Below are 21,670 nucleotides of genomic sequence, written 5' to 3'. Positions count from 1 at the left end.
CCCGAGTCATTCTAACTACCAGAAATCTCGAAGCACAGGTCGAGGGGGCGGTGTGGCAGCAATTTTTCACACCAGTCTATTAATTAATGAAAGACCAAGACAGACTTTTAATTCATTTGAAAGCCTGATGCTTAACATTATCCACCCCAGCTGTGAAACTCAGAAACCAGTCTTACTTGTTATCATCTATCGTCCACCTGGGCCTTACACAGAGTTTCTGTCTGATTTCTCAGACTTTATATCTGATTTAGTTCTGAGCTCAGATAAAATAATTATTGTGGGTGATTTTAACATCCATGTAGATGCTAAAAATGACAGCCTCAACATGGCATTTAATCTGTTGTTAGACTCAATTGGTTTCTCTCAAAATGTAAAAGAACCCACCCACCACTTTAATCACACTCTAGATCTTGTTTTAACATATGGCATAGAAACTGAACATTTAACAGTGCTTCCTGAAAACCCTCTCCTGTCTGATCATTTCTTGATAAAATTTACATTTACAATAATTGATTACGCAGCAGTGGAGAGTGGACTTTATCAAAGTAGATGTCTTTCTGAAAGCGCTGTAACTAAGTTTAAGAATATAATCCAGCCACTGTTATCATCGTCAATGCCCTGTACCAACACAGAGCAGAGCAGCTATCTGAACGCTACCCCAACAGAGGTCGATTATCTTGTTAATAATTTCACCTCCTCACTACGTACGACTCTGGATACTGTAGCTCCAGTGAAAACTAAGGTCTCTAATCAGAAGTACATGACCCCGTGGTATAATTCTCAAACACGTACCCTCAAGCAGACGACTCGTAATCTGGAGAGGAAATGGCGTGTCACAAATTTAGAGGATCATCATTTAGCCTGGAGAAATAGTTTGTTGCTTTATAAGAAAGCCCTCCGCAAAGCCAGAACAGCTTACTATTCGTCACTGATTGAAGAAAATAAGAACAACCCCAGGTTTCTCTTCAGCACTGTAGCCAGGCTGACAAAAAGCCAGAGCTCTTTTGAGCCAACCATCCCTTTAACGTTAACTAGTGATGACTTCATGAACTTCTTCACAAATAAAATTTTTATCATTAGAGAAAAAATTACCAATAATCATCCCACAGATGTAATATTATCTACAGCTACTTGTAGTTCCATTGATGTTAAGTTAGACTCTTTTTTTCCAATCGATCTTTCTGAGTTAACGTCAATAATTACTTCCTCCAAACCATCAACGTGTCTTTTAGACCCCATTCCTACAAAACTGCTCAAAGAAGTTCTGCCATTGATTAATTCTTCGGTCTTATATATGATCAACCTATCTCTAATAATCGGCTATGTACCACAGGCCTTCAAGGTGGCTGCAGTTAAACCTTTACTCAAAAAGCCATCTCTAGACCCAGCAGTCTTAGCTAATTATAGGCCAATCTCCAACCTTCCTTTCATATCAAAAATCCTTGAAAGAGTAGTTGTCAAACAGCTAACAGATCATCTGCAGAGGAATGGTTTATTTGAAGAGTTTCAGTCAGGTTTCAGAGCTCATCACAGCACAGAAACAGCTTTAGTGAAGGTTACAAATGATCTTCTTATGGCCTCTGACAGTGGACTCATCTCTGTGCTTGTCCTTCTTGACCTTAGTGCAGCATTCGATACTGTTGACCATAATATTCTATTAGAGCGATTAGAACATGCTGTAGGTATTACAGGTATTGCACTGCAGTGGTTTGTATCATATCTATCTAATAGACTCCAATTTGTGCATGTAAATGGAGAGTCCTCTTCACACACTGAGGTTAATTATGGAGTTCCACAGGGTTCAGTGCTAGGACCAATTCTGTTTACATTATACATGCTTCCCCTAGGCAGCATCATTAGAAGACATAGCATACATTTTCACTGCTATGCAGATGACACCCAGCTCTATCTGTCCATGAAGCCAGATAACACACACCAATTAGTTAAACTGCAGGAATGTCTTAAAGACATAAAGACTTGGATGGCCACTAACTTTCTGCTTCTCAACTCAGATAAAACTGAGGTCATTGTACTCGGCGCTGAAAAGCTTAGAAATTTGGTATCTAACCAGATTCTTACTCTGGATGGCATTACCTTGGCCTCCAGTAACACTGTGAGGAACCTTGGAGTCATTTTTGACCAGGATATGTCCTTCAACGCACATATTAAACAAATATGTAAGACTGCGTTCTTCCATTTGCGCAACATCTCTAAAATTAGAAATATCCTGTCTCAGAGTGACGCTGAAAAACTAGTTCATGCATTTATTACTTCCAGGCTGGACTACTGCAATTCATTATTATCAGGATGTCCAAAAAACTCACTGAAAAGCCTTCAGTTAATCCAAAATGCTGCAGCAAGAGTACTGACAGGGACTAGAAAGAGAGAGCATATTTCTCCTGTTTTGGCTTCCCTTCATTGGCTTCCTGTTAAATCCAGAATTGAATTCAAAATCCTGCTCCTCACATACAAGGTCTTAAATAATCAGGCCCCATCTTATCTTAATGACCTTGTAGTACCATATCACCCTATTAGAGCACTTCGCTCTCGCTCTGCAGGCCTACTTGTTGTTCCTAGAGTATTTAAAAGTAGAATGGGAGGGAGAGCCTTCAGTTTTCAGGCCCCTCTTCTGTGGAACCAGCTTCCAGTTTGGATTCGGGAGACAGACACTATCTCTACTTTTAAGATTAGGCTTAAAACTTTCCTTTTTGCTAAAGCATATAGTTAGGGCTGGACCAGGTGACCCTGAATCCTCCCTTAGTTATGCTGCAATAGATGTAGGCTGCCGGGGGATTCCCATGATGCATTGAGTTTTTCCTTTCCAGTCACCTTTCTCACTCACTATGTATTAACAGACCTCTCTGTATTGAATCGTATTTGTTATTAATCTCTGTCTCTCTTCCACAGCATGTCTTTATCCTGTCTTCCTTCTCTCACCCCAACCGGTCGCAGCAGATGGCCGCCCCTCCCTGAGCCTGGTTCTGCCGGAGGTTTCTTCCTGTTAAAAGGGAGTTTTTCCTTCCCACTGTCGCCAAAGTGCTTGCTCATAGGGGGTCATATGATTGTTGGGCTTTTCTCTGTATCTATGAAGCGCCTTGAGGCGACATTTGTTGTGATTTGGCGCTATATAAATAAAATTGAATTGAATTGAATTGAATTGAATACAGGAGTGGCAAAGTGCTAAAAGAGTAGAGATGGGCACACCTTTGGTGCCTGCTAGAAATAATAGCATTTCCAGGAAAGCGTGGGAAAATGTTGTGTATTCTTTGGCATGGTTTGAAATTTTATTTCTTGACTGGTACAGGTGTACAACTTTGCATCTGTTTCCTGGGTTGATCCCTTAATGTTTTGACCGCCAGACATACGCACCATGAGGTTAAGGGTTACCTTGAAAAGTGTTCTCTAGGCCATTAATGGTTTATACTGGAAGTTGGCACACATAACGGTTTCCTGTTGGTTTTCTGATGATCATAGAGATTTTCATACATCGCCAACTCTGCTAGCAACCAAATACAATATTTTAACTATGTGATCAGATAATTAAAAGAAATTAAAAATGAAAAATCAGAAACAGATGAAAACCTCCCTTGGTCTTTCTCCATGTGTTTTCAGGCAGTCACTGTAACTGTAACTCCTCCAGTCCATGATTGTGCGCCAGGCTCAAAGTAACACAACCTTTACTCTGCACTGATCAGCAACCTAGGTACAACTCAGACTTCAGCCTCTGTATGATATTAGTGCAGCATTAATATATGTATTATATTACACACTGTTTAGTTTAGGCACATTATTAATTAAAACTGATTTAAAGGAGTCTTGCACTGCAGTAAGGTCCAAATACAGAGACATGTACATGTTAACAGTGTAAAGACCTACCCACACACTGGCCTCCTTGACCCAAGAAGCCAGACGGACAGGAGCCGCAGCTATAGCTACCAGGCTCATTGTAGCAGATACCAGAAGGACACACTAGCCTGTTTTCACATTCATCGATATCTGAGAACACACAAATAAGCTGTCACAACAAACATGTTCAAAAACGGTCATTCAGTATTCACTCTTCTTTTAGCTCTAGTTTTAGTCTCTACCAGCGCTCTCTGGCTCTGTAGCTGCTGAATCCTTCTCTGCATGTCTGTCTGTGGTTTGGCAGACATTCATCAGCTTCACTGTAAACAGCTGAGTCAATAAAGAGCAACATTTCTAAAGCTGGTTCACCAAATCTCAATTTTTTCCACATTACCAGCTGTTTTTCAAAGAAAAAGTATTAAAAAGCAGACAGACAGAAACTGTTTAACACTCAGAGGTCTAAGTCATCACAGGTGACACACATAATGTTATATTTTGGTGAAAGACAAAACTGACTGGGACCTGGTAGAGACTAAAAACAAAGCTAAAAGACTGCAACAAGGATCTCACGCTTGGGCAGTATCAATATCACAGGGCATTTAAAAATCACAACAAATACATTTTGTTAAAAAACAAACAAACAAAAACATCTCCCTTAGAACAGAGTTGAGGTTGCAATGTAAAAAGTACCCGTGTAGAAAAGTTCACCAGTCAAATATGCATCGTAGGAAATTTTATACATGTAATGATTTTTACTACATCTAAAACCAATCCTCCTGTTTTTGTCTGCTTTGCATTAATCTTATTAATAGACACTATGGTTGCAAACCCACATGCATATAAACCTCTCAAAGAAGTCATAATCTGATCCCCGAGCCTCTGCAGCTGAGCAGAAGAGATTTTATTGCGGCTATGGAGAAATCATCATCACGCCTGTTTGCTCTCTGAGCCCTAATTCAATATCATTTTGGTGGGTGGGGAGAGCTGCATTGAAACGGCAGGAAACCACGTAATGACACAGTGCATCATATTCATATCCCAATAAGGCCGATGAGCCGGGAGGAGGGTGGCGCTGATGTCGGTAACAGTGTGGTTGTTGGTCTCGTCCGAGATTCCACCAGCTTAGAATTCCATTAGAATGCACTTGTTAGCTTTGTTTGACCAATGCCAGATGTTATAGATGTGCACAGCATAAATACTGTCCTAGTGCCTGATTTACTTTGACTGTAAATGTTCCTCCATGTCTCAGGTTTATTCCAGAACAGGATACAGCATATGGTGAATACGTTTTAAATATTTATTTGCTCTGGGGCTCCAGCCTAACAAACATATTAGTCTATAATAAATTATAGTCTAGGTTCTTAGCTCACTGACTATATTAACAAGTAGGCAGTAAGTCAGAGTAACTAAGAACTAAGAACATAATTCATGATAACTCACAAACTTCTCTTCAGTCAAATGTACTGGTCTGGTCCTTGAACTAAGATTCTTGGGTCTTGGGTCCAATCCAGCAAACCCACGCAGTGCCTACAGCTTTTAACGCAGTGGTTATAAAACGTTTCCTTTTTTTATGCCCTAACTCGGAAGCCAAAAAAAAGCTCACACTCTACACAAAAAAACCTCAGAAAAAATACAATTGTTATAAAGAAAGTAAATAAATAAATTTTTTTAATGTGTTTGCCCTTATTTCACTAATAATTAACTTCCTTTTTCTGACAGAAGCTGGTGCAAAGATGCTGATTTGTTAGACTGTATCTAAGTCCCATGAACATTCACACCTCATGGCTGTCTGTGATGAGGATTAAACCTTCGGACAGTATATGGGGAAGCTGGAAACAGATCACAAGGGAAAAGAGTGCTTTAAGTTGAGAAAACAGCCATTTGCTGTTCATGTCTTTTGGACATGGGCCACTCATTTCACCTATCATATCTGCAGAACACTGATTCCATGAGCTTTGCTAAAATCATGTTGCTTTTACTCGCACTACACATGGCGTACAAAGCTTGTTTAACTTAAGCTCTGACCAATACATTCCTTACCTATGCAGGTGGTTTGGGCCTCATCCAGGTGGTATCCTTCATCACAGTGGCAGATATAGCTCTCAGCTGTGTTGTAACAAATCCCGTGGCCGCAAATATAAGGGTTGATCTGGCACTCATCTACCTCTGGGCCAGAAGAGAAACAGGAGAGCACTAATGTAGCAGCACTTTTAAGAGCTAATAATGAGTCCCATAAGTTACTATAAAAAGCTGCAAGGAACCACAGCATACCATTAATGTACCACAAGTTAACAGCTTAATAAAAAAAAGCATCACAAGTTCACATAATCTACCACAAAGTAGCCGAAAGCAACTGACTGCGGAGCAGGTGACGGAATTAAAACCATATCACAGACAAAGTGTTTTATTATTGGCAGTTATTCTCAGCATATCGTGAAGAAGGTCAAATAAATACCTTTTTGTACATTGCAGTTATCCTTGTGAGCTGCTTTTCATAGTAAATCCTTTTTAGTTCATTAGTAAATGATTTGAGATGTGAGTTTGCACCACAGCAAACATCGTTGACAGTTGGAGATGTAGTTATTTTCCAACTGCGAAAGCTAAGATGTAGATTAGTTCTGCGCAAACAAGTGTTACTGGACATCAGGCAATAGTTCGAGAAGTTTCTCCAAGTTTTAAGAAGACTCTATGGTCAACAACATACACACTATATATAACACGGAGTGCAGAGACACATAGAGTCAGAAGTATTTGGACAGTGAAGCTATTTTGCTCACTTTGACTGGATTTCAAAAACAAACAAAAAACACTTTTGGAATTCCAGTCATTTTTTTCAAAAACCTGCAAAAATCTGACTGTTGTACTAAACACAATTCTTATATTTAAAACTATTTTAACTCGTCAGTTACCTTTGAGCCTCAGAAAATGGAATATGTATAAAATGGCTGAAAGGTATAAATATTTGTCATTTTGATAAACCCCTTGAATTAAAGCTGAAAGTCACCTGAATCACATTTATCAAATACATTTGCCTATTCATAGATTCTTCTATATTTTAATTCTATGTATAAAAATAATATACATTTATTCTCTCAATGACTTCATGAAGTCTGGAGCCTTTCCAGCACACTTGGAACATAAAGTTCTTGGAGAAAGTCTTTTTCAAACTTTAATCTTTTAGTTCAGAATTTCACTCAATTTGAGGGAAACGTCCCAGCGCAGAACCTGTGGAACTCCATAATTAAACTTCATGGGAGAAGATGATTCCTTATTTAGATAAAGAAATTGGAGTTTAGACAGATGAGCCTAGAGAAGACTTTTTAAGTAATCGTTTAATTACTGCCACTCTAAGGTGGCGAGCGAAGCATTAATTAATACCAGGATTTCTTTGAGCAGTCTTGCAGAGAAGATTTGGTGAGTTTATCATGGGCACAACCCACATATGTAACTCTGCTGCTCATTTTCCTTACAAATGTTCTGCTGCTTCAGAGGAAATAAACAGGCTTTCCAACAGTATAGGATTAATTGACAATAATAATTGTTACAATAAAGAAATAATCGACCAAACACAAATTTCCTTACTTTCTGTGCTAAGTTTAGTTAGGGTAAAGGAATGCTTGGCTCAACACAGCTCTGACTTTCTGCCAGCCTGGCCACCGTGCTGAAGAGAACCCTGGGGTTTTCTTATTTTCTTCAATCAGTGATGAATAATAAGATGTCTCTGCAGATTTATGGATTGCATTTGGATTGCATCCAGGTTAAATAAAAATCTACTGAGACACTTTCTGCTCTAGCTTATGGGTTATCTACATTAAGGTCCATATTTGGGAATTGTACCAAGGAGTCAAACACTGGGCTTTCTTTGTCAGGGGAGCCACAGTATTCGGGGTACGGGGTAAGACGTACGACTTTTAACAAGAGGATCAACCTGCCTCGCAGGTTAACATATGAAACATACGTTAACCTGCCAGTACAAAAATTGAACAGCAACATTTAAAAGCAAGATTTAAAAATCTAGTTGGTATGACGAGTAGCCTTCAGTAATAGTAATAAATCACACAGCAATAGTACATTCATGTAGTTGTAAAAAGCATGATAATATATTCAGTAATCCAAATACGTTACAAAACACATTTTGGGGCATGTACTGTAACCTGTAGTGGAATACATTTTAAAAGTAACCTTCCCAACATTGTTTGCAAATTACTCGAATCTTTCCTAAATTGAAATGGTTCAACTCTTACGAGGTAGACACCAACTAGCATTTACACAATTACAAAAAGCTGGTGCAAAGAAAAAGAGAAAACAGAAAAAAAACACACACAAAAGAACAAAAAAAAGTTTGCAAAGAAAGAGTGAAGAATGTTTCAGCCCTACCTGCTGACTGGGTAGGTGCGATGTCCTGGCCTGCATTAGTTGGAAGAATCTCTACTGGTGCAGGAGGAGAAATCCTCTCAACCACTTCTGTTGAACCAAAAAAGAAAACCACAACACAAGCCATTAGTTCTAGTATGTATGTAGTTTATTCTTAATTCATTATATTTCAACATATTCATTTTAAAAACATTCACAATTTACTTATAGCTTAACACTGAACTGTAATTAACTATTAAACTAGACTGCCAGACTGGTGTCTCTCCTGGAGTGTCTAAGCAACAGAACACCAAAATCATATAGCAAAGTGGTACCTTGGGTTTGTATAAGAGTCTTCACAGATGGACATGCGACAGACAAAATATAATTCTCATTGTTTGGCAAGGAAAGACAACTTTGGGTGTATTCATACAAAGCTGAAGTTATAATGAGAGAGGTCACAGAGGACCAGACCAAATCACGCCCACAGATATGCACAGACCTCAGTATGATAGCAATGCTTAGAACTCTGAATGCATATCTCTAATCCGATGGTTAAGACCACAGACACTAGGGAAAACAGTTTGGAGACTGCTCCACAACATGTGTAATCAATAATCAAATGCAATCTCCTTGTAATTGAAATGGTCCCGTCAAAGATGGGAACCAAATCTAAGATGACTTACAGTCAATTGTTGTCTTTAAAACACCTTTAAGAGTTTGAGAAAAGAGAGACACAACAATCGTTAAGACTGAGGCAGTCTGCGATCAGTTTTTGAGTACACGGGGTCAAGTTGGCAGTGCTCTGCATGCAATAAAATCATGATTAACTCTAAAAAAGTTAGATTTGTTGTTGTCTGTTGCAAATCTGGTGCTGTCTACATTAGAGGTATACAGGTGGATCACAAACACATCAGGCACGGTTCTCAGCCACAGACTGGGCCGGAAGTAAACACGGTAAATTTATATACTTTATACATTTATAAATAAACAGATACAACTAGTTCATTTCATTAATGGCCAGCACTGTACCAACAGCAGTGCAGATTTGCAGCTCAAAAATCAGGGAGTGAGTAATGTACTGACAGAATAAAACAGTGTAAGCATAGTTGCATTGCTCTCTGAAGACAGCATGGTAGCTCAGATCAATCAGGCTGAAGATCAATATGTTTATGACCTAAGGGTGAATGGTTATGTTAAAATTACTCTAGATGTTTGTGGACCTCACAAATGAGTCTAAAACCTATCACAATCCCATTAATACATGCATTTTGACAGGCATGTGTTTTGTAATAGCACCAATCAAACCAAATAAATGAATGAAAGACACGAATGTTGATATGAAATGTTTACAATGAGTAGAAATGTGACTAAAACCCTGAAACACTTTAGCCCACTCGGCTCACAGTAAAAAGGAGACGCATCGTCTTATCATCTCACAGGATTCTCCTTCTCTCTCCCTCTCACAGTCCATTAAGTTTATTTCAAGTCTGTTTCATTTCAATAAATCAATAAAGCAAAATGTGAAGCTCTAAACAGTGAAAAGACTTAGCCAACATTCTGGCACTGCGCTCACAACGTCCCTCCTGTTTAAATAAATCAACACTGGTAGCAGCAACCATCACACATGTCTTGCAAAACAAGAGATGCTCCTCAGTGTTGACAATCTGTCTGCTTTCATAAATTAGACGGTGCTTAATTGCAAACTTTCACCAATCTATTTGAGAGTGAGTGCAGTCAGTCGGACAGAGAAACGTTGCCTCCAATGTGGCGACCTGCAAAAAAGTGGCTGCCCAGAGGTTGATGGTGCAGCACCCTCAACCATGGGGCAACTGTTGCAAGACGACTTTGTTTCAAGTACTCGTATTTGGCCCCAGACAGCCAAAAAATTCTGTGCAATCACTCGCCAACCATTTTTTTTCCTGGTTGCATGGAGGTTGTCATCCTGCTTCTACTCGTGTGTGACTGACACCTAAAAAAAGAGAGATGGGGGAACCACCAGTGGCAGTTAAACCAGGAAATACAACACTAGAGTGACTAGATTATCCACACTAGGTAACATATGTCGCGAAATCGATCAATGTAGAGCAGTGAGACAAACCACGGAGGCCCCAGGACAATGGAAAGGATAATATCACCTAATCTTATATTCTGCACAAATGTACTGAAACTTTTGGTACAAACATCATGAATGACAGAATTTGATTTTTTTTTTTTTTACTAACAGAGAGGGCTCCTGAACAGGCACATTTATTTTTTGTCATAACCATCACTCATCACCTCAACCTGCTCCTGCAAAAATGTGATCATATGACCTCAACTGTTACCACTTCTTAATGTCCCAGGGAGTACCTCTGGCAAGAAGTTTAACAGGTTTAGAAAGGACAGCCTTGTGACTTTACAGAAGAGAAATTTCAGAAAACAAACGATTATTCTTGGTAAAAAGGTAGTAAGCCCAACAAAATTTACAATCAGTATTACATTATAATTATTACTGCAAGCCAACACAAAAAATAAATAACCCACCCCCAACGAGCTTCTGTGGCTTACCCTCCCTGTGGAGGTATTCGATCATCATCATCTGAACAACTCTCAAGTCAGCTGTCTTATAAGTGGTTGTGGCTGTGTGCAGTGAAGTGCACCGAGACAGTATTCAAACTGTACAGTTTTTGAATAATAATTAACTCAAACTTGAAATATTCCAAATAACTTACTGGTATTTATGAGATATAAGCAAAAAAAAAAGAAAAGATTTTAATTATTCACTTTGTATAATGAATATACAGTATACGGACAAAAATACCAGTCCAACTACACATGTGCCATGTACCTCAGCAAATAACAATCCTACTCTGTTCCTATATGGCTTTATGGCTAATTTGCTATGGTTCCTAAATAATTTCCAACAGCTCCGTCTATACTCTTTTACTTTACCCTATGATGCAAAACATATAGTTTCAACATTTTATAAGCATGAATTATAAAAGAAATTTACCATAATGCTTTATATATATATATATATATATATATATATATATATATATATATATATATATATATATATATATATATATACCGTAATTGTCGGGCTATAAGCCGCCACTTTTTGCACAAGCTTTGAACCCTGCGGCTTTTAGTCAGGTGCGGCTTTTCTATGGATTGTCCATGATTTTTGTCATATTGTAAGACGATTTGTTTTGTTTGTTCCGCTGTTGTACGGCACTACGTTGCCTGGCGGAAGGGTATGTGATCAGACACACAGTATCGGGGTTCAAGAGTGGTATGTTGGTCACATGTCCATCCGCCAGGCAACATAGTGCCGTACAAGTAGCGCGAAAAACAAACTTCAAAGTAGCGCTACGCGTTCAGCGGGAGGCGTGGATGACGAGCGGCGATAAACTTGCGAAAAGCAAGATATGCTCAACTCCACCGGTGGAATCTGACAGCGTGGAAAAGTGTGAAAACATCCATGATCACCAACGGATTTCGAAGGGCTGGACTGCTGCATGATGAAGACACCGCCACGGCCCTTCTGAGGGTGTTCGACTCTGACACTGACAACGAGGATTTGTTTGGTTTTGAAAGTGACAACGAAGGAAAGAAGCTGAGAGTGGATGACGTAGCCATCCTGAGCCTGTTCGTATCCGACACTGGAGAAGAGGACTTTGGTGGTTTTAGTGCGCAGGAAGAAGAGAAAGATGGTGGTGAATGACTGACTTTTCTTCTTGTTAAAGCCGTGTCACTGCACCTGAGCCTAAAAGGTAGTCCGAATCTATTTTTCTGGTGTGCTGTAGGTTATTGTTATGTACTACATTTGTTACTCGTTTACGAAGCACAGTACATGTTTCGTACTTGTAATTACCGCTACTTGTACATATACCTAAAAAGTTATGCAAATATGTACCCGTAACTTGTTTTTCAAAATATTAATAAAAGGGGTGTGTCTCCAAACAGCCATCTCTTTGCTGACAATTCCCTTTGTGCATATTCTCTTACATATGATAAGTCAACATTGAAACACCTGCGGCTTTTAGTCAGGTGCGGCTAATGTATGTACAAAACAGGATTTTCCCCTGATTTTAGCTTGTGCGACAAGAGCATGCTGTCAGATGTAGCCCTTGCTTGTAACATGTGGTTTTAAAAACGTCTGATATTGATGGTAAAAATGTACAAGTTGTGCCATCAAAATAGGACTTTACTCACCAATCAGTGACTTTTCCGTCGCTACAATAAAACTACAATACAATAAAACCTGTGTGCAGTTAAGACTAACAAAGTGATCTAATACTGGGTTTAGATGAGGCAATATCAAACTGATGATGCCTATCCATACCATAAATAGACATCAGGGACATAATTGATGGTTTATTTTGTGTAGTCTGTGGATACCAGATGATTCGAGCAGATGCTAAGATACTGATCTTCTGTGCCCTTCTTTTAAATTCTTACTACCTCGGTCTTATCCCTCTGTGCATCCACAGCACAGAGAATTTTGAAAAGAACAACAACAACTCATTTTTAATGTTCTGTTTGTTGGCTTTTTGGAACCCAGTACAATTAGTACCATACATACTGCTTGGGATACCACTTTTACAGGTATGTTTCCAGTAATTACCTAGTACCTCTTTTACAGTGATATTGTGTGTTGTAAAAAAACAACAAGCTATATTTATATATATAACATATCATTGTCATGTCAATAACAAGTTTTAAAATGAGTCAGTAATCACCATCACTGAAACAGCACTCTTTTCAGACCACTGGATCAAGATATATTAAACCCAAGGATTAAAAATCGCTTTGTCTGAGCCCATCATAAGCTCGATGAGCTGAGTCTGAAACTGCTTTGAAGTTTAAAGGGCAAAGCAGAAACCTGGGTAAGGTGCCTCCATCTTGATAGTGGAAACACCCGGAGATAGCTGGGGCTGGATAGGTTCAACTACTGGACTAATGCTACCCACAGGAATTACCAGCTCCTTCAATGAAAAGACACAGACAACACCAAAGACATAAAATCAACATAGCACTGTATACATATACTGCTCAAAAATATTAAAGGAACACTTCAGCGTGTATAATCAAGTCAATTAACCTTGGGATATTGATCTGGTGGTTAATCAGTTTCAGCTACTTTGGCATTAATGACTTTAACTACAGGCGCACTAGAGGGGCAACAACGAGACCAACCACAAAACAGGAATGGTTTTACAACTGGAGGCCACTGACATTCATCTATTCTGACTGTTTTTTCATTTGCCTAGGGTCAGTGTCACTACCGGTAGCACAAATAGTCCAACTCCTCCAGGATGGAACATCAATACAATGCTGGACGGTTTGCAGTGTTTCCTAGCACAGTCTCAAGAGCACAGAGGAGGCCCCAAGAGACAGGCAGTTATTCTAGGAGAGCTGGACAGGGCCATAGAAGGCCCTTAACCCATCAGCAGGACCGGTCTTTGCTCTTTTGTGCAAGGAGGAACAGAGCTCTACAAAATGATTTGTGTGAATGTCTCTGACAAAACAATCAGAAACAGACTTATGAGGATGGACTGAGGGTCTGACATCCTCTAGTGTGTCCTGTGCTCACTCCCCGACACCATGGGGTGAGACTAAAGGGTTGGCATTTGCCATAGAATACCAGAAAGTACAGTTCTAATACCAGTGAACTCTAATACCAGTGAACCAGTGAAAGGGTTACATCCAGATTCACCCTGAGCGTATGTGACAGGAGAAGCCATAGAGGATGTTATGCTGCCTGTAACATCATTCAGAATCACTGGTTTGGCTGTGGGTTACGCACAGGCCCCTACATGCTAGGCAACAGCACCCTGACTGCCATTAGGTAATGGGATAAAAATCCCTCCTGGTGCACGACAATGCCCGGCCTCATGTGGCAAGAGCATGCAGGTAGTTCCTGCAGAATAAAGAAATTGATACCATAGACTGGCCTTGAGTTCCAGTCTTGCCTGACCTAAATCCAATAGAACACCTCTGGGAGATGATCTTTCTGTCAGGCCGATAGCATCACCCTGTGCCTTAGACTGTTCAGAAGCTCAGTGATATCCTGATATCCTGAAATCACCTGTTATCTCATTAGGAGCATTGAGTACCACTTCAAATTGTTCAAATGAAATGTTGGCAAAACGGATTAGCCTGCCACATCCTTCTTTCACTTTGATTATGGAGGGTGTCTTTGAATTAAGTTCTCTGTAGGTTGATCATTTTCATTTGCATCAAACAATGTGGCATCCTTTCATTCCTAACACATTACCCAGTCCATATCTGTATTGATATCCGGCAAGACTTTCCCCTCACTGAGCTCTGATGTGTTTTCAAAGTGTTCCTTTATTTTTTTGGAGCAGTGCATCTTTAGCCAAGACTCATCATTTAAGCCTCCTACTACTTACGTCATGCAATGCAGGTACTGTGCTGAGAAGCAGATTAGCATTTAGCTTGCATGGCAACTGGCTGCAATTTAATCACAGAGCAAGAATAAACAGCTTGGCAAAAGGGAGCTAGAAAAGCGTTGGAGTATCCAGATCTGGGACCATGTCAAAGATTTCAGTCTGGTTCTTAAAGTCTACATGAGCACATCAAAGATGTAGAAATTGACTTGCTGTTCAACTGACCAGCCAAAGTCATGCAGCAATGTTGCTGATTTCATGCAAATGTGATTTTGAAACTCTTTTGCAGGTAAGTGTATTTGCTAAGCGTATGCAGGCAAACTGCTTTTGCATTTTCACTCTAAAGAGTGAAAAGGTACCAAACCTACCTGCTCTGGTGAACTGGTTGCTACTGACCAAAAAAAACAATACAAACAAAAACTTTGAGTGAAGGTTTGTGATAATGTAGCGTAGCTCAAACTTTTTTTTCAAATGTCAGATTTAAGACACTCAAGCTAATCAGTCAAAAACTGTTTCGACACCATAAACACCGAATACCTTCAGACTTTGCTTACTGCTTATTAGCTGTTGAAATGCTGTAAATTCTTACCAATACTGCAAGAAAAGTAACAATTGCTTCCCCAATCATAGCATTTTGGTAACACTTTATATAAACAACGCACGTATTCAGCATTAGTAAGGTATTAGTTAATACTTTATGCATTAATTATAAAGCTATATGCGCCTTATTTATTCTCCATCATCCATCATCATCTGTCGGTCAGAAATTCACAAGAATTATTACTTTTCTTGCAGATTTGTTAAGAATTTACAGCATTTCAACACCTAATAGGTCTTCATACAAATTATGTTCAAGGTCACAGTTGTTGTTCTCAGTACATTTAAATTCTCATTAGTTTGCGCAGCTGTGGCTCATAATCAATTCCCCTTATCCAGAACAAGATTCTTCTCATTGCCCTTCAAAAATTCGGCAATTGTTTTATGTGAAACGCCTCAATTTCATGAACATCCAACCTTTGTTTAAGTAAATGCTTAACGACATATATACAGGTCGATGTTTGATGTTGTGAAAAGATCATAAACAGCAAACACCACATTTCCAGGTCTCAAGATGACAAAAGTAAAGATTTAGAAAAAAAGCAAAATATCTCCTTCTTCCACCCAGCACAGCTTTTGCTGCTTCAAAGTACCAACATGTATGGCTGCCAAGTGCCTCATCACTTTCTGGTGGTATCCAAACACTAATCTGCACAGGTTTAGGGTGGTGGAATTTTGTCCGATTGTTTTTTGCGCCCTGTCCTCTGTGCCTGGAAAACTCTGTACTCTGCTCCAGCAAAGCTAAACAGTAATTTGGTTTCTGTCTGGCTTTGGCTAAGATGTTGCAAAGTTTCTCCTTCCCTTGGTGGCTGCCAAGCATGTCCTGAATAATAACAGGAGAGGATGAGGCTCTTCTCTCAGGCAGGTTTATCTCCCCTTTGCTCTCTTTTTGATGGCTTGTGGGCTGGGCTTTTAACAGGGAATGAGTGCTCAGTCAAAGCACTTTAATCCATGTCCTCTACAAACAAATGTCACAAGAGGGATGTGTTTCTCAAAATCTGGCTTCCTAATCACATGCAAGAAGATCATAAATCAGAGTTTTTAATGTTACTTTAGAGTTGTAATTTGCAAACGTGAGATTCCCGTTTATCCCATCATCTCGGCATTTTTCACCACGACACTGATAAATTAATACCACACACAACAGGAGAGAGTGGGTGTAATTTGTTACACAGCTTGATCTTTTTCACATTTTCGGCATTCAATAAAGTGCAAAAAACATTTTCTGTCTGCTGCACTGCATAAATGCAATCCATCAGACATATTTGTTGCTTTGACAGCACATTGAGTTCAGACACTTTAAAGTGTGCCAAATAAAATACAGCTGTGGAGTATTCACATCTTAATATCTCAAGTATCTAACTGCTGCACCGCAAATTCTGCAACAGAGGGCAAGTTGATGTCTTTCTGAGAAAGACGGAGGGTTTTTTTGCCCCAAATGGAGACTATAAATACTGCATAATATTCTGTACAAACAAGTTGCACTAGGTCCATATAATGATTTATTCAAAAGTAGCAAATCAAATGTAATAAGCCACCACTTCTGTTCAACAATGGTTGTTCATAGAAAGAACATAGAAGAAACCAAAGAGTCACTCCACAAACGCACCTCATAGGAGAGCCACCTCAAAAGGAAAAGGCTGAATCTGCACTCAGAGAACAAAGGGCCGATTTTGGACCGAGAAGACAAAAGGCTGGAAAAATAAGTAAATGAGGCCATCTGCATCTACTGAGAACAACCGTTGTTGAACACAAACGGTGACCAGAGGTGGGACACTTCATTACCGTACTTAGAATTTTAAGCTGTCTGTAGTTTACTTCAATATTTATTTTTCTGATGACTTTTTTTCTCCATACATTTTTACACAAACATCAATGTCACTGAGAACAGTTTGTCTCACAGTGTGTCTGCAAACTGACGGTCCAACTGCTGCATTTAACAGGAAGAGAAACGAGTGAGCAACTTTATTTAGAGATGGAGAAAGTTTAAGACAGACAGGACAGCAGAGGAGAAGTTGTATTTAAAGGTAAGCGCTCAGATATTGGATGTGTTTTGATAAATTAAAATAAAATAAAATATTTTTATACCGTGTAGCATCCTGCAAGCAACAGTTTAGTGCACAAATTTGAATTTAACCTGGTGATAATTAAATTCATTTACTGAATTCCACCTATATATCAATTATATAGGATCTAGTATAAAGACAGCATGAATAGAATACTGTTAGTGATACATATCAGTCAAGTTACCTAGCTCAATTATTGTGTTCCCAAACACATAAAATAAATGGACTAAATCAACTAAACATGCACTGGTAATTAGCTATTAATATTGGAAGACTCACCTGGTATAATCTCTTCCGGTGTTCCAAACGCCTCCACAGGTCTCTCTGGTGTTGGTAGGGGTTGTGGTGGGTCAATGGGCTCCTGATAAATTGGCTTATTGACAGGAGGATTTGGCAGAACAGTGTAGCCCATTCCACCAGGACAGATTTCTTTGAACTTAGCTGCATGACAACACACGACATGAGTAGTTAACTCTATATCTGTATTCTTAGAATGAATGCAAAAGCACCAGAATAAAAACTCAAATAAAATCCACCATTTACCAAGTAGAGGCTACTTTGAACACATCTCTGGTGAAGAGAAAAAAGCTGGCCTCCATGAATACACAAAGCATTTTATGCTCTACCTTCACACAACTTTCCATTTTTGCTCCTTCAAATCTATATTAAGTAAATGTCCTAGTCTTATCAAGATAACTTCCACCCTTCTCTTGTATAACAATATAAAAAGAGAAATGGAATGAGATATTACAAAAAGAGGAAAAAGTGATATTTAACTAACTAAGAATAACTAAATACTATTAAGCAGTCAGTTCCCACGATGAGATAACAGAGAAACCACCGTAAAAACAGTGGACTTTTCTTTTTCACTGAACAAAACAGCTTAAAATTAGTAGAAAAAACAATTTAGAAATAGAAATACATGACATATTTTGATTGGAGTTTGATAAGTGACACACTTGTTGTTGAATGTCCTGGCTCCTGGGTTTTGTATTTCCAACAGTGTCGCTGTAGACAAAAATACTTCTTTGACTGTTTATTTGTTCTTTCGAGAAAAAGGATTTTACTATTTGCTTAACTATTTTTTAAAACAACAGTCCATCTAATATAAGTTGTATGTGTTGAAAAGAAAGGTTTTGCTGCATCACAGGCTTCAGATTCAAGTCAGATTTGAATCCCAGCTTAAGATGTGCAGAAATTTCAGTTCCAACTTAGATTAAGTTTGATCACATGTGTGATCCTTGTACAACAGGGGTGTCAAACTCAAATACACAGTGGGCCAAAATTCAAAACTGGAACAAAGTCGCGGGCTAACATTAATATTTATTGAAATAAAAAAATCTTCCTCCAGATATAAGAATGAATCTTTTCTTATGGACTCAAACAAGTTTTGCTGAAAAACTGAATATGGAACAAGCAAAGCTTAATACTAAACAATATATATATTAGCTGTATAATACCAGTAGGCCAGCTCTAATAGTAATTTGGTATGGCTTCGCGGGCCAGAGTTTGACACCTATGTTGTACAAGGAAAGACGTTTTTACATAAACATCTTCACAGTTCAGCAACACTATTTTCAATCTAGTGTTTCTCTTCATCTTAATTAGTAAAACACAGGTGTAGCTCCTGCATAATGACATTATTTCTTACTGTTGGTATCAGAATCCATTTGTACAACACTGCAGAGTGACGTATGACCCTGACTCTTCTAACAGCGGACCTTGCAGCATGCAATTAAAACCGCCAGCAACGTGGCGAGACGTGTAACATGTGAAAGACACAGAGCAGCAATTTCTAGTTATTTTGTGACCTTTGTATGACAAAATATCTGTGATATTCTCTGTAACTCGTCTTTGTTGCTTAGTTGAATATTCAAGATATAACCAGGAAAACACGCAGGGCCATCACAAGGACTTCATTCTACCTGTTTAGCCTTGTTTTAATAAAGGATGTATTTGGAATGTTTCCACATTTTGTTTGTTTCTTTTTTGGTAAATTTACATAAAGTAAAGGTGGTCGAATGAATGAAGACAGACTTATTTGTTACGCATGCTTTTAGACAATAGCGTGACGCTTTTCATAATTCTCAGTACATTTACATAATAGATCATCTTGAGTCATCGTCACAAAACATGAGAATTAAAAGCAACCTGACACAGCTGCCGGATTAGTGCTGTATAAACAAACTGAAATGAAAAATGAGATGTGGGTGCCTTCAACAACATAAGGGAAAGCAACTACCTAGAAATACCAACCATCACTTTGTAATTAAATTCCACGAACATACTGAGATGTGTCGACACAAAGACAAACAGGCAGGTGACATAAAACAAATTACTGCAAAAGGTTTTTCTATTCTAATCTAAAAGCAGCTATTCAGCCAAGCTGTGAAACCCATGCAGACAGAGAGTGGCAGGATAACAGACTGGGACATAAGTTCAAGCTCATCCCAAAGGACGGAGCTTTAGAGGTTGCTGATTTGCAAGGCGTAAAAGTAAATTATAAAACTGTTGAATAGTGTTTTTCATCGTGTTTCCTCCATAGAAGTCACAACAGAAGGTTTGGGGCCTTATTCGGACAGGACAACTATCTGACATTTCTCGGGGCCTTACCTGTTCCTGGAGGGGGGCATTTGTCACAACGAGGGCCCCAGGCTTTGCCCACACTGCAGCAGCAAAGCTGTTTGCTCAGCTGGGCAGACACTGGGTACAAACATTGCCTCCCTGAGCTGACCAAACGGAAGCAAGCCCCCTTCTCCTCTTGGATGGGTGTTTTGGCTGAAGAGGAGCACAGAAGGAGGGCAAAGAGGAGGGAGGCGCGGGAAGTGGCACACCAAAGTGCAGGAGACCCAAACATGGAGGAAAGAGAGGATAAAGAGTAAAGAAGTCCCCTTCACCAGAGCAACCTTCCCCCCGTCACAAACGCAGTCTAAATACATGTCTAAAACAAACCAGAGTACATTAAAGAGAGTACATGTTTTACAACAAGAGGCTCGGCAACCACATTTTGGTACTGGTACAAATAGCTATACACACATTTAAACACCAGAAAGCAAAGACCACATGATGAAGGAAAAACTTGGGGGAAAAAATGAACATTTTCATGCCAGTGCTTCATGCACTACCAAAGTGCTGGCTGAGATGAAGGCATGCAGAGTTTGGCTTGGTTTACATGTTCTAGGGCAAAAATTAAACTCCACAAATAAATGCTGGAAACAGTTCTGACTGGAAAAGAGACAAACTAATGACCCCCACGGGGAACCCAGGCTGATTTCCTTTTTGCCAGAAACATTACCTGAAGTAAATCATTTCACTTACTGGTTAAATACTTGACCTATTTTCCCAACAAATACCTTGATTAAAAACATCAGGAATGACTGAAGTAAAAGTCAGAATCAGGTTTGCACAGTTTATTCTCAAAGCTAGAAAAAGGTTTGTTTGTTTGATTTTAATATTTTTAATGCTACTTTTGATGCCATTTGAAAATTTGCACAAACCTTTAAATGACATGTATCATAGTAACATTTAACAAATAGTTTGAAGAATACGTGAGGTTGAGACTACTCGTGCCTGTGTGTGAAAACATCAAGCTGAAGTCACATCCTTATTCATTTAGAAAGATGAAGGTTTTATCTATCAGGACATAATAAACCGAATCTTCTCCTGAGCAGCTGTTAATACAGGTGAATACAAACTACATATTACACCATGTTCTTCATCAAAACTAAGCCAAAATGCTTCAAGCGCAAGTTCACTATTACAACTTCAAGATGAGTCCAGGTGCTGCTAATCAAATGCACTCGACTGGCCATCAGCAAATCAGAGCACCTCTACAGAGAACATGTACGCTCCGTTTACCATGATGAGGTTAAAAAACAACAACAAAGCCCTTCAGACAGGAACTGTGTCTAGGCGAAGTGCTCAGGAAAATTTCAACATTTAAAGTTCCCAGGAGCAAAATAAAATCAATTCGAATGAAATGGAAGAAGTCTGAAACCACTAAGATTTTTGCTACAGTAGGCCATCTGACCGAAATGACTTAATAGGCAAGGAGGGCCTTGGCCAGGACGGTAACTAGGAAATCAACAGCCACTGTGGGGTTTGTCTACAGAAATATTACGACCTGCCAGAATGAAAACTAACCCTGCTGCACTGCGCCGGTCTTGCCTTTATGGCAGAGTGAGCAAACGGAGCCCCTCCTCAGCAAAACGCAGATGTCACCCAAAATGCTCAAAGGGCTGTGAGAGCGTGAGAAAAATCTTTCTGTGGTTTGAGGAGACAGAAATTGGGCTATTTTGTCTAAATGGTCTGAACAGTGTTTGCCAAGAAATAGCATGCTTGGTTCAGCATCTATTCATCATGAATATATTGATATACAACTGAGAATCTCACAGTTTAGGATACCGT

At 39.2% G+C, this 21,670-nt stretch overlaps 1 protein-coding gene across 5 annotated transcripts in view; it reads right to left on the bottom strand.

Moving 5' to 3' along the window:
* Positions 1-21,670, bottom strand: part of ltbp1 (latent transforming growth factor beta binding protein 1) — a 133,990-nt gene that overhangs the window by 26,016 nt on the left and 86,304 nt on the right. For 2 of the 5 annotated variants that reach the window (XM_006807141.2, XM_035915007.2), the window contains exons 11-17: positions 19,877-20,041; positions 17,543-17,704; positions 14,969-14,991; positions 13,073-13,175; positions 8,224-8,310; positions 5,887-6,012; positions 3,877-3,996 (exon numbers count right to left, since the gene is read on the bottom strand). In XM_006807141.2, coding sequence (XP_006807204.1) covers positions 3,877-3,996; positions 5,887-6,012; positions 8,224-8,310; positions 13,073-13,175; positions 14,969-14,991; positions 17,543-17,704; positions 19,877-20,041 — 786 coding nt within the window. The remainder of the gene's footprint in view (positions 1-3,876; positions 3,997-5,886; positions 6,013-8,223; positions 8,311-13,072; positions 13,176-14,968; positions 14,992-17,542; positions 17,705-19,876; positions 20,042-21,670) is intronic. The other 3 variants (XM_006807142.2, XM_006807144.2, XM_006807143.2) reach the window with 3 other exon arrangements.

The sequence above is a fragment of the Neolamprologus brichardi genome, chromosome 13, assembly GCF_056152115.1.
Source record: "Neolamprologus brichardi isolate AB-2024 chromosome 13, ASM5615211v1, whole genome shotgun sequence".
NCBI lineage: Eukaryota > Metazoa > Chordata > Actinopteri > Cichliformes > Cichlidae > Neolamprologus > Neolamprologus brichardi.
The sequence above is the reverse complement of the archived record's forward strand: the minus strand, read 5'-3'. Positions and strand labels throughout refer to the sequence as shown.